This window comes from Piliocolobus tephrosceles, chromosome 2, assembly GCF_002776525.5.
Source record: "Piliocolobus tephrosceles isolate RC106 chromosome 2, ASM277652v3, whole genome shotgun sequence".
Lineage (NCBI taxonomy): Eukaryota > Metazoa > Chordata > Mammalia > Primates > Cercopithecidae > Piliocolobus > Piliocolobus tephrosceles.
Window position 1 is genome coordinate 96,431,307 of NC_045435.1, and position 14,084 is coordinate 96,445,390.

The 14,084-nt window shown below is 42.8% G+C and overlaps 1 protein-coding gene, 1 long non-coding RNA gene and 1 other non-coding gene across 7 annotated transcripts in view; 1 reads left to right on the plus strand and 2 right to left on the minus strand.

Moving 5' to 3' along the window:
- LOC111555464 overlaps positions 1 to 14,084 on the plus strand; it is a 128,393-nt gene that overhangs the window by 60,193 nt on the left and 54,116 nt on the right. The gene's annotated exons all lie outside the window — the stretch shown is intronic.
- The window catches only part of MYRIP (myosin VIIA and Rab interacting protein), a 409,112-nt gene that overhangs the window by 15,893 nt on the left and 379,135 nt on the right, over positions 1 to 14,084 (minus strand). For 4 of the 5 annotated variants that reach the window (XM_023231568.2, XM_023231570.1, XM_023231571.1 and 1 more), the window contains 2 exons: positions 9,544 to 9,738; positions 668 to 829 (listed from right to left, as the gene is read on the minus strand). In XM_023231568.2, coding sequence (XP_023087336.1) covers positions 668 to 829; positions 9,544 to 9,738 — 357 coding nt within the window. The remainder of the gene's footprint in view (positions 1 to 667; positions 830 to 9,543; positions 9,739 to 14,084) is intronic. The other variant, XM_023231569.2, reaches the window with a different exon arrangement.
- Positions 4,855 to 4,987, minus strand: LOC111555622. Its single transcript, XR_002735577.1, has one exon. It is a non-coding gene; the product is annotated as a small nucleolar RNA SNORA64/SNORA10 family (small nucleolar RNA).

Here is a 14,084-nt window from a genome sequence, read left to right on the forward strand (position 1 = left end):
TTTAATTTACAGAGTCAAAGGCTATGGGAATGTCTATGAAAACTTCAAACAGCCATATTCACAAAGTTATAGAGACTATGTCAGTCAGTTTTTAAATAGCCGTATCTAAATCCTGCCTCCTCTTCATGAAAAATATTGTCCTGAGAAATGTATGCTTCCAATTTGCTTCATTTATTCACCCCATTTTTATTGTGTGCTATATCTGTGCCAGGTATTGTGCTAGGCACTGGAGTTACATGTTAAGCCACACAGTTATAGTTCTATTCTCATGGAGCTTTCAGTCTATAATGGGGAATATTACTTAATATTATTGCTTAATAAGTAATCAACAGTGTGTGTGATAAGGGTCAGAAAAGGATGGTCTTGGAGTGGAATGGAAACCTGTATAGTAGAGAGACCTATGTACGGGTCAGGAAATTTCTCAAAGAGGAAACTGGTATAAGATTTAAAGGGCAGTCCAATATATTATCAAGGCTTTAATTTGGGGGAGAAGAGGACTACACTTTTAAAGGGAGAATTTGGTAGAATTCATCTGGAGGGACCATATCCATGCAAACATGCTGGAGATGATGGGAGCTGATAGATACAATGGCTTTAAAGGGATTCTTGTAGAACATGGGGCTTCCTCTTTCACCCTGTAGGACCCATCTGGGCAGAGAGTTCTCACCTGGAGTTCAGCATGGTGGACTTGGGCTGCAGCTGTGGCCACCTGGTCCTCCAGATCCGCCAGATGGGTCTCATCAGTGCCGCTGTGGATGCAGCGGGCGGCATCTTCCAGCTCAGTCAGCTGGCTCTCCAGTCCATACACAGTGCCTGCTGCCAGGTATACCTGTAGAGAGAGTGCTGCATTTGAGTTCAGGTCTGCAGACCTGGGACTGGCTGGGGTCCCTTGAGGGGACCCCAGCAATTCAGGGGAGTGAGAGAGAGAACTGGGCTTAACATGGCAGGGGGAATATTATTTTTATAACATTTATGAACATTCTTCACACTTAAATGTGTGAGGTCTTGATACCCCTCACTGTCAACCACACCTTCCCTCTCCCACAAACTTCCCTGTACGAAAAAGCATTTTAAAGTTGCTTTTGTTCAAATAGTGCAAAATACATGACATCAGCTATGCAGATTGTATATTGGTCCAGTGACTATAAAAATGACTGTAAAGAAGAAACAAAGAGAAAAACTCATGATGGAGTTTTGCCAACACAACTTTTGTTTAGCATTTAATATCTGAGAAAGAATTCAGAAAACATGAAAGAAGGGAAATAATTTAAAATAATTACAAATTTTGAGTGAATTCTCTCTGATTAATTAGCTTCTGCGTGCTTCAGTGAGGTTAAGGGAATTAAATAAACCTGAAGTTTGTAGTAGAAAAATATTTCTTAGAAAATAGTGTGATGTTAAGAGAAGCATGTTGAATCTATTTATCTGTCAATTAGGACAATTTTTGAGAGCTATTAAAAATAAGAGCAAGTCTGATAAAGAAATTTAAGAAAAAGAAACATTTTTTACTTACAAGTTTATAAGGTTATTCCCATAAAAGTGAGCAAGGTAAAATCCTTGAAATAACTCAGACTAAATGGTGTGGGCCAGGGTGAATGAAACACATACCCCCTCTCCTTAATCAATAATGTGATGAAGCAACCAACAACACAAGAAATGAGATGTATCTAAAGAAAGTCATTAAAGTTCTTGACATTTAATCAACATATATAAAATCCTAAACCTGTAATCACAGCAATTTAGGGTTGATTTGAATGAAACACATGGCCAAGACTTTAACAGTTTCCTTAACTTGGGTTAAAAATATAGCAGAGTTGAAGACAAGTCAAGAGTTCAGGTACACAAGTTATGCACGTTTCTTTTTCTTTCTTTCTTTCTTTTTGTTTTTTTTTACACTTTATGACGCTGTGTTGGTAAGAGAAAGAAGCCTGAGATGTTCCCACTCTGTCAATTCCTTGGCATGATTCACTCATCTGTTTTAAAACTGGCAATTTTACAAAACATTTCAAGGTGGAGCAAAGGCAGGCACAGGTTTGATGAAAGCAAATTTGTGCACCATCACCAGGCATAATTACCTGGGCTGTGGGAGCTTTCAGCACTGATTGGCACAGACGATGTCACATCAGATGATTCACCAATCATACAGGGGCCATGAATCAAATGTCTGATGGGAATTGCCATACTTCAGTTTATCTTTTGTTTTATATTTCTTTATCATATGTTGAATATGTAATTCTGTTTCATACAGAGAAATTCTAAGAGATTCAGAAAAATTCTGTTTCACAATTTAATCATAGCTGTTTATTTTTGTTTTTAAACAAGAAATGGTTCTTTGTCAAATGAAAGAAATGATAAATATTTCAAAGGTATTTGAGTGAATAAATTATTCAAATAATGTATCACAAAATTTCTGAGGTTGAAAAACTTCCCTTTAGAGGGTAAAAATATAATTGGGGGTGAGGAAAAGGGGGACAACCAGAGAGAGAGAGAGAGAGAGAGGGAGAAAGAGATGTTTGAAGTTTATTATACTTTTTTATACTTTCTCCTATCTACACCAAAAAAAGTAAATTTATTTTAATAAGAGTTTAAAATATAAATCTACAGTTTTACACGTTGAAACAACATTTGGAGTTATTTAAGTGAAATAATTTAAGCATGGCAATGGTTAAACAGAACTTGACGTAACTAAGGTCTTGGAACCTTGATTTTAGCAGAAACATGCAAAACTCAATGTCATCACACCCTGGGATGTGCATCAACCTGATTGCTGTTTACATCTTCAACATGTTCATTCGCTAATGTTCCTTGTTATTTTTTTTTTTTTTTCTGCCAAGACAAAGCAAGATGAAAAAGCTCCAAGCCCTCAGCAAGGCCAGAATGTTCATCTTTTACTCTGTGTTCGCTAAAAGCCTACTTTCCTGGCACCAGGAGGAAGAATAGATTTAGTGGTTTGGCACTGATACCGGCTGAACAGGAATTTACAGCCAAAATGATGGTGCCTAAAGGACTGGAGGAGAATAATGATGATGATGGTGGGGATGATGATGATGTGATGACAGCATTAATTTATCGAGCCAGTGGCTGAGCCAAGGGTTTTATGTGACTTGTATATGCTCATAGCAACCCTTGAGGTAGATACTATTGTAATCATTGTGTTCCAGATGAGAATTTTTATGCTCTAGGAAGGTTTAGTGATTTTCTGAGGTCTCTCAGCTGGGGACTGGTGGACCCTAGAAGTGATCTCAGAAGGGCTGAAGCTAGTTTCCTTGCCTTTATCCTCCTTGCCCTATGATGCTGTGATAATCTCAGTTGGAATGTTATAACATTTTGCATTTCACATTTTAACATAAAGGTACTAGAGTTACTATGGTTACAGATGGATATGATATTGGCTCTGTAGCTGGCTTGAAATAACAAAAGGTAACATGCTATATGATGAAAATGTTATTCTAGCTTTATAAAACACCCATTTGAAAAATGTTCACTTGGACTTGCTTGGTAAGTTAAGGTCCACTTTTGGTGAGAACTATGGTTACCATGTCTGAGTAACCTATGACCCCTTCAAACTCTAGTCATTGATGCCTATGATTGCATTCAGTGGCTCTCGGTTCAACAAGGCTTTCTCAAAGTGGTTCAAGGCGTTAAGAATAGGTGTTTCCTTAATGAAACACTTATTTGTGATTAAATTCTCTAGAATAAAGAGTGTTAAACAGATTTCTTTACTGCAGGTCTTCCGAGAGGCTTTAATGTGCTAATATGTATCTCAATTTTCCTAGAAAGAGTATGCAAGCTTCCAAGACTTATTTGACCTTAGAGCATCTTGTTGGACTTGACTTCCATGAAATATACTTTAGGGGACTAATGTGTTTCTTTCCTTGCACTCTGAGGGCAGAGAACCACCTGAGTAACCATGATCATCTCCACAAGTTCTAGTGCCACATCCTCTTTAGTGCTGTGAGGGTTGTAGGAGAGCTTTGGGAAAGAGGACCAACATCCTCTGCATGGACCTGGATTCAGTGGCAGAGCTGGGCTCCCTGTAGTGCAGGTCTACTGTGTCTGCTGCCACTGGTTGTATACTCCATGGGCAATGTGGGGTGGAGCTAAAAGGGAAGTTGGGTTTGCCCTCCACTCCCTCTGAGGCTGGGGATTATGGGTTACTTACAACCCTGCATACATCCTCAAGGTGGCAGTCCTATTATTCACACCACAGGTCTGAGAATGCTCATGCTAGTCATTCTCTGTTGACTTTCTAGGTCCATTTTCTATCCTCCTTTGTCCTGCTCTGTTTCCTGGGAGGCTGACCTATTTGGACTTCATCACCAGGGCTTCCTGGCTGTCTGGGATGGGTTTGGTCAGTGGAGATACCACTGTCTGGGACTGGTAATAGCTTCCTTTTATTGCTACTGTTCCACCCTTAGCATCCCATAACCTTGCCCACACCTGAGTTGACAGCCCCTTCATGAAATTCTCCTCTTCCAGCTACACCCCAACAGGTACAGCAGAGCTCTTCACAGCAAGAGTTTAAAATACCTAGAGACCAAGGCATTCAGCCCAAGGAACTGAGCCCCCATTGCGTGCTGCTGTGGAGGCTGGGATTAGTCCTAGGTTGTTTATGCCTTTAGGGGAGACAAGAGCTGATTTCACAGCACTAACGCCAGATAGCAGGTGAGGAGTGTCAAAGCTGAGAGACAAGATAATTCTCAAATACCCATGCCCTCTGCTAATTAAGGGGGTTAAGGCAGTTTATGAAAACAGGAGATTGGATATGTAAATGCCGATGTTTCTTTATCTTATGTAGCTCTGAAACCTTCAGAAGTATTTTTTTTTTTTTAATTTTTTCCCGTTTTGCTCAGGACCCGTTGTGTCCCTCAAGGAAAGAGATGTCACAGTAAAAATGATCTGAGGTCCTGGGGAGATCCTTTCTCTTCCTCCCCATTACAAAAGCCACACAGGCGAAGCTAGTGTAACTGGGCAGAGCTGTGAGTCTTCAGAGGTATTTTTAAAGGTGAACATTCTCAACCAAATGTTCTTTTTCTCCCCCCGAGTCCTGTCCTGCGGTAACCAATGTTCAGAAAGCAAGAATAGTGTCACCATTTCTATTTCTGACAGTCCCTAGGTTCCCTAGCACAAAGGAGAACAGCGGAGGAGTGCAGGACTGTTCTTTATTCTGAAGACCAACAAAAGCCATGGTTTAATGAGATCAGCTGTGCCCAGAGGACAGCTGAAGAACCACCCTGGCTTCTCCCACTGCTCAGCTGGATTCCATCCGGGAGCAGCAGAGCAAGGCAACGCGCCCGTGGCTCTGTGATCTGTTGAATTAAAGAGATGAAGTAGAGTCATCCTTTCCCCGACTCAAAAGCCCATGAATTCAAAAGAATATAGATGGGGTTTCTTCTGAGGTTAAATTTAAAAAGCTGAAGGATGGGGGAAGGGAAGGAGGAGGAAGAAGGCAGTTAACTCTTTGGGAACAGGAGAGGCATGAGGGGTGCAGAACAGGGGTGCAGTCACCTACAGACTGGGCCTTCCAGCCTTGGTCCCTGCTGGGGCTTCTGACATCTTCAGTCTGTGAGTAAGTGGACATATTTTAAATAGAAACTGTTAATGAACCCAAAGGGGGAAAAAAAAAAAAAACGTAACTTACAATTAAAGGATCTTACAAGATGAAAACTCCAATAAGGCCATTGCGTTCTTTTCAACATGCTCCTTGGAGGTAAAAATAAAAGGGCAGGATATCTTTGTTTTAAGTATGCTATGAAAACTGACCATTTTCATTTAAACCAGATGTTTCACACACTGTTTTTCTGATAGCATACTTTGTGAAAAGTACATTCGTTTGCTAGTGAACCATGTCTTTAACCTTTTCAATTCTGTGTGTCCAGGATCAGGGCCATCTCAGGACTCAGCTATGTTAGAGACACATTTAAAGAACAGAGACCCTGTGCATGAGAAGTCAAGCAGTTCTTTTTAAAAGGGGTTTCATTCGTCTGGTGTAGTCATACATCAGCTAAACATTCACCAAGTGCTTCCTCTGTGTCAGGCTCTGGGTGGTGGACTGGGGCTAGGCTACAGAAATAAAAGGTGGTAAACCCTGTTCTGCAGGAATTTATATATCTCGTTCCCAATCTGGGGGTGATTTTGCCCTGCCCCAAACCCCTAACATTTGACAATGCCTAGAGACATTTTTGACTGTCACACTGGGAGGGTGCTGCTGCTGGCAGTTAGTGGGTACAGACCAGGGGTGTGGCCAAGTATCCTGTGCACAAGACAGCCCCCACACGAAGAATTGCCTAATCCAAATGTCAATAGTGCCAGCCTAATGGGAGATGGATGAGTGAACAGAAAAGATGGAAAGTGTGAAAAGTGATCAGACAGACACATGCATAGGTTTTATGGGAGCCCAAAGGGAGAGAGTCTTCAACTTTTAAAGTGAAACAAGCATATATATATGTAATTTTATTCATAGAGATGGGATCTCACCATATTGACCAGGCTGGCCTCAAACTCCTGGCCTCAAGCAATCCTCCCATCTTGGCCTCCCAAAGTGCTGGGATTACAGGCGTGAGCCACCACACCCAGCCTGCATTTAAAAATTTTTTATTTCTTATTGTTTCAACTTTTATCAAAAAATACTTCAGGCTGGGCACGATGGCTCATGTTTGTAATCCCAGCATGTGGGAGGCCAAGGCAGGAGGATCACTGGAGGTCAGGAGTTTGGGACCAGTCTGGGCAACATTGCAAGATCCCATTTCTGCTTTAAAAAAAACCCACTCTCTAATAACAATTCCTGATTTCTGGGAACAGCACCTCATTAGAGCACCTCAAAAGCACAGTTGACTCTGCAGGAGCTGGCATTACCTAACTTGATTTGATATCAACTTCATGGCAAGAGCCATGCCAACTACTGTTGGTGACTACAGCTTGAGTGTTAATGTCCAAATTTCTCAGTGTCACCCTTGGTCTGGAGTACTGGAAAATTCTTATCCTCAGCTATTTCCTGAAATACCCAGTGATCATGAATATTTACCTGTAAAAATTTATTACACTGTTTATTTCATCACAAATCAGAAGGACTGAAAAATCCATTACTAGCAAATATACCTGTTAGGCCAAACCAAACATACAACTCCTCAAGGGGCAGTGAGAGCTTTCCTGAACTCTAAAGTCATCAGTCACACCCACCCCTCCTCCAGGCCAGGTGCCTCTTACTTGACCGTCAGGAATTTTTCTTCTCTTTGAATTGAAGGGGGAAATTACAAAGTCCTTTAACCTAAACATAGTCATGCTTTGCTAAACAGTGAGGATGTATTATTAGAAATGCGAAATTGTGTGAACATCATAGAGTGTACTTATGCAAATCTAGATGGTATAACCTCCTACACACCTAGCCTATTGCTCCTAGGCTACCTCATGTTACTGTACTGAATACTGCAGCCAATTGTAACACCATGGTAATTATTTGTGTATCTAAACATAGAAAAGGTACAGTAAAAATACAGCATTATAATCTTATGGGACCACCACTGTTGTATATGTGATCCGCCATTGACCAAAACCTTATTATACAGCACATGACTATAATTATATTTGCGAATACCTTTTAGGCATACACACTAAATGGAATTGGATCTGAAGAAAGGTAAATGTAAGCACTGTCTTCCCCTCCCTCCCCCAAGTACATTGATTTTGCCTTCAGAGATGTACAAGTTTCCACAGGGAACCAGCTGACTTGGCTGATGGTCTTTAACCCTTCTAAATGTTGAAACAGATTGTGAGCACCTTCCCCTTCATCCCCTTCCCCCTTTCCAGACATCTGGTAGATCTCACCTCCTTTCCCTGTGACCCTGACTCTGAGGCATGGCTTCCTTCAGGCAGAAAAGGACCTGGCACCAGGGAAAGCCCAGCTACCTAAGTCAGGATCCTCAGAAGAAGCAACAAGTAAAAACAGGATGAATGAGGCAGATGAGTCTTCTGGGCCACTCTGCCTACACTTCTGTAAAAATGGATGATTTTTCAATAAAGCAAAATCACCAATAGGACTTGTTTTATCTCCTTTCTTTCTCAAGTGTCTTTCTCTTGAAAGCAGCAAATGCATACTTGTTCCAGGATGAGAGAAAGAGCTAAGAGTGTGTGTTATTAAAGTTGGAACCACTTTTAACAACCCATTCTTTAGTGAATTTTAATGGGATCATTTTAGGAGTTGGCTGATGTCATGCCTTTCAAATACTAATAAGAATAGCCAACATTTATGTGTACTTTTTTGCAAGCATTATGCTAAATGTTTTATTTCCAAAGAAGAAATGTAATTTTGAATATAGTTGATGTTAGGCATTTTCCTCTTGATTGGCAGATCCACTAGCAGTGGTTGGTTAGCATCCTTATTGGGGAGCATAGGAATTGGAGAGGGGGAAATGATGGCAGTCTGAGGTCTAAATATGGTCAGAAGGTAATACAGTAGAGTCTTACTCAGTTCCCAGAGTGCTTGGACAATTTTGGAGTGGAGTGTGGTAGGCTCAGAAGAAAGACAGTGGGCTTCTTGTTGCTAATGGCACAAGGAGACTTGGGTGATTCATTGGAAACATAAATTACATGTGATTGTGTTGGTATCTTTTTTTTTTTTTTTTTTTGAGACAGGGTCTCGCTCTGTTGCCCAGGCTGGAGTGTAGTGGCACCATCTTGGCTCACTGCAACCTTCGCCTCCTGGGTTCAAGCGATTCTCTTGGGTCAGCCTCCCAAGTAGCTGGGATTACAGGCGCCTGCCACGACACCCAGCTAATTTTTGTATTTTTGTAGAGACGGGGTTTCACCATGTTGGCCAGGCTGGTCTCAAACTCCCGACCTCAAGTAATCCGCCTACCTCAGCCTCCCAAAGTGCTGGGATTACAGGCATGAGCCACAGTGCCTGACCAGATTGTGTTGGTATCTTAAATTAGAGAAGCAGAGAAGACCAGTTGTAGTAACTTCAGTTCTTTTGGCAACCACTTCATCCCCTGTAGCGGCACTGGCAATACTCCCACCTGGATCCCCTTGGATGTCTTTTATAGTTTCTCTATACTCCTTTCCCTGCCCACCAAGCTTTTATTCCTAGCAGCCCATATCTATAAAGGGGACTGCCTTTGGGCTACTAGAGACACTGCCTGCGTGCAAAGAGACTGAAGTGCCTGCTGGTTGTAAGAAGGGTCAGTTCTTTTGCCCTAGGTCAGGACAACTCTGAGGTGCAACTTCTACTCTAGAGCTCTCTGCAGGATCAGGCTGAAGCTCCTCTTTGTGTAAGATCATGTCCTTGCTTGGATTCTTCCCTTTCCCTTACTTTCCCCATTCCCTTACCAGCTTCCCTTGGGAGCATTCCCTAATAAGTCACATGCACACAAATCCTCATCTCAGGGTCTGCTTCTGGGGAATCCAACCTAAGGTCCTTCCTGAGAATGTATTTGCTATGGTGGTAGTGGTGTGTGTATCCTTGCACTCTTCATGATAAGCTACAACTTCATCAGCTTCTTCTTCACACACATTCACCCTAGACAGGGCACCTCCACACCCCCTTACATTTTCTTCCAGGGAAGTCAGCTGCTCATCCAGTCTCACTTGGTCTGTCCCACGAGGAAACGTCCCCTTCTCTCTGTCAGGAGGGACTTGTGGGGACTCCCAGGGCCCTGTAGATCCTGCTATCAACTCCTCTGTGGCATTGATGACTTTCAGGACTTCTGTGGAGATGTTGCAGAGAGAAACAGCAGAAAACTTCTGTTTGGTCCGATAACAGAAGGGGACAGAAGACAAGAACAGCACATTAACAATGACACAGAAATTCTATGTTATCATGACACTCATCATCATGAGGTTGATTCTGTAATTCCACACACAAACACCAATGTGTCGAAGAATGAGATTAAACTAGACACAGCAGAAGAGAACTGAGGGGAGGCCTGATTTGACTTTGCCTAGTTTCTGTGACTCATAATAAAATATTTCAGATTCTTGGGGAGGGAAGGAGGAAGGAGTGCTAGAGTGGAAGCTGTATGTCCTCTGCCCACTGCTGGTAGTTTAATATCTCTTACCTTATTTGCTGAATAATAATATACTTCATCAGCAAAACTTCAATCTCAGACTGAAGTGTGGTCCAGTGGGTAGCTTTCTGGACTGGCATTTAAGAGACCTGGGCTCCAGTTCTGGCTCTAAATTCACCCAGTTATGGGACCTTGGCCAAGTTATTTCTCATTTCTGGAACTCATTTTTGTCATTTGTACAATGAGGGTACTAGAAAGAATTTCTCTATAGTTTCTTGATAGACAGTGTATTAGCTCACACACCTATTTTCAAGCCCATTCTCTCTTGCTTTCTGCTACCACGGGGGTGAACAGGAAAATACTCAATTTTCCTGCTTCCCTTGCAGCTAGGTGTAGTCATGTGATACATTTTTACCTAGTGAGTCCACAGGGAAAGCCTGAGGAGTTTCTAGATAAGCTTTTGTTTTCCTAATCAGGGGAATTGGTGCATCTAATGTTCCTCTCTTCCTCCCCACTTGTTTCTGCCTTAAACATAGACATGCAGATTATGAACCAGCAGAATTGAAGAAGAATGCCAAACCTCCAAGTGAGATGGGGCAGAAAGACTGAAGGAGCTTGGACTCAGAGAGCACTGGATTGGGTGAACCACTGGGAGTCCATCACCTGCCTCTGAATATCATGTTATGTGAAAAAAAGATCCCCTATCTGTTGAAGCCACTGTTGGCCAGGTTTTCTGTTATCTGTGGCTGAACATATTCCTGACTGACACAGGTCACTTCCAGCTTTTACATTCAAGGTTCAAAATTACAATCAATCCGGATTTGGGCCAACGTCATTAATGGAGCAGAGGCACATCAATCCCAAAGAATTATCTGCATTTTGAGTTCATCTGAACATATAGCATCATGCAATAAGCTGGAGATCACTGTTGCTTGGCAGTCATGGTTTCCATCTACAAACAATTTTGTTTATCTCATCATATCATTTGTAAATTAGACGTTGAATACTGCTCACAGGCATATTTCGTGTGACCAGTAAAATGTTTGGTAAGATATGCCTTTCTAAGGTACCTGTCTGACCCATATAATCTTGACCAAAATATTAATGATAGCTATGGCTTGATTTTGCAAAATTTGTTCCTCCGAGTGGATTCTATTTTAGGTTTTATCTCACTAGAGAAGGTTTCCGTTGGCCCTCCCACTTCACTAGAGAAGCAAAGGGGCTAGGTGACAAATTAGTGGCTGAGTCTACAGTCCAGAAGCTGACTCTGGGCTTCTACACTGAGGCACATGATCTCACAGCTGTCAAGCCATTCTGGGGTGAGGACACATGTGCCAGAGGACTCCTCTTTAGCCTTAGCCTGTCTATTCCACAATAGCTGCTTGACTGACTCAATAGCCATGTTTCTGTTGGTTCAGGGGGCTTTGCTACATACCAAAAAGGTAGGGTCTGGGGTCCCAGGGGAATGAGATAGAGGGAAGGTGATGCAGACCCACCGGAATAAGGGTAATGTCCAAGAGAACAGCCAGAGCCAACTCTTCACCTTAGGAAAAATGTGCAGAGGATGTCCCCCACTTTTCAGGATCCCGTAGCTTGGTGTGGCAGATTTTGGGGACAAATTGGGCTCAAAATAATTTTGGCAAGAACCAGCTACCACTGCTTAAGCCTCTTTCAGAAAGGGCAACATTGTATGCATGAAAGCGGATTTGTTACCCTTTCATTAGGAATAAAACGTGTTTAGAAAGATTGCCCCTTATTTGGTAGACACAGTGCCTTTGTAGATCTTTTGAAAAGAAAGATATATGACCAAGGGATTCAGAAAAAAATGTTAGACCATAGCATGAGGGAGGGGAAAGCAAAAATTTACACAAATTTCCAAACAGCACAGGGCATTAAAGGTCCAAGGTATTAATGGAAAGGACCTAAGGGATGCTTGAACAGAAAGAGTGATCTGTATCCTGACTTCAACTGAACATACAATCAAAAGGGTAAGTTGGCCGTCAATACTGTTTGACCATCATTGTTTTATTCCATCTATAAACAGCCTTGTTTATTCAGTCATGAGAGTTGTAAGCTTGAAGGCAAATATTACCCATGCTTTTTGGCCTAGAATACCTCCTGTGGGATATGCACTTCCCAGTTCTCTGTACTCCGCACAGTTCATTCTGCATCTTTATTGGGACCCTGTGGTGTGCCAGCTCTGTTGCAGTTGCTGGGATAAAGCAGTGAACAAGAGGGATGCAGTTCCTGCCCTCATGGCATACCTTTGGCCCTACCCCATCCACTTGTCACATTGACTTACTGTCTTGGCCCCTGAATGCATTTGCATTTTCCCTTAAGTCAGAGTGAGGAGTCCCAGGCAGCTGGTCTGAGGAGAGCACCACAGCTTCACCTGGAACACCTGAGGTCTGCTTAAAGACCTGGACCATTTCAGAAGGGAACTAGCTTCCAGCTGGCAGAAGTGACGGATTGGGCCGGGCGTGGGGGCTCGTGCCTATAATCCCAGCACTTTGGGAGGCCGAGGCAGGTGGATCACCTGAGGTCAGGAGTTTGAGACCAGCCTGGCCAACATGGTGAAACCCTGTCTCTATTAAAAATGCAAAGATTAGCCAGGTGTGGTGGCAGGCGCCTGTAATCCCAGCTACCTGGGAGGCTGTGGCAGAAGAATTGCTTGAACCTGGGAGGTGGAGGTTGGAGTGAGCTGAGACTTGCCATTGCACTCCAGCCTGGGCAACAAGAGTGAAATTCCGTATCAAAAAAAAAAAAAAAAAAAAAAGTGACTGAACAAAAATATGAAAACTGGACAAGATCTCTTCATTGGTTGGTGTCCTTATTTTGCTCTCCACTGGGAAATGCAAACTGGAATCCATAGCAATTTCCCACCTGTAGGGAATCAAATGTTTCGTGTCTGTTCCCTAGGAATGGGCTGTTTACTTGGACCTGGGGGTGGGTATGGACCATGCACCTACTGAAAATTGAGATAACTTGGATTTCAATAGCTATATGACAGGGTCAGGGCACCTAACCTCCCTGTTCCTTATTGTGCTCACTGGCCAGTGAAAGACCAGCTTTCCTACCGGGCTAACACTGACTTGTAATGTAAATGTCCTGTTCCCTGCCCAGTCTAGAGAAAAGTGAAAAGCACCTCCTACAACTATGTTAAAAAAGTTATATTTAGCACTGGATGGGGGTTTGATCAGATGAAAAGCTGGTGGAAATTCAGAGGTGGCTGACAGGGAGCCCTGTATGTGGGAGAAATGAAAAGCTAAAGGATCCTACCTATTTCTACTGCTTGCAGCCCCAGAGGGATGAGCTGAATGGCACAAATTGCGAGTTGAGAGCCCAGACAGAGCATGCCATTGCGGTAGCTGACTTTCTCCAGATATTAATCATAAAGGAGATCAAATATGGGTTTTATGGTAGCAAATGAGGGAGGAGTGAAAGCATGGAGAGAGTCAGCTGACACAATAGGAGGCTTTGCAGACAGGGAGGTGGGTCTCAAGACACTCGCAGCTAAGGGACCCACAGATGATGGAATGAAAATGGCTGGTAAACCCATGTAACAAAATTCAACCTTCTAGTGAGCAAAGAAATGCAAATTAAATAACACATTTATTAGGTGCCAGATACATGCACAATTCTCTTTTTTTTAAATGCCAACTATATGCCAATATGTCTTAGTGCAGGTAGCATGTGTTGAACTTTGAGCTGTTGACCCACCGTAGGATGTGGATCTGTGCTCTGAGGCAGCCATGCTCTTGGTGTCCTGCTGACTGATGCTCACCTCTGAGAGCCCAAGTGTCCACTTCTAGGGTTCACTCTGTGTCACAGCCCCATGCAGAACACCAAATCTATAATGTCAGCTTCACAACCACCGGTGCTGAAACAGTCCGCCACTTGGGGCACAGAAAGTGAGGAGAAGCACACTGGTGTTGCAAGCCCACTACAGAGCCATGAGGGCAGAGGAACAGGAAGGTAAGATCTGACTCCTCTCAACCTGAGAAGGAGTTTCCTCAATTGCTCATTAACGAGGTAGTGAAACTGCTGTCAACCTCCGTGAAAACTCAGGCTCCCAGCTCAACT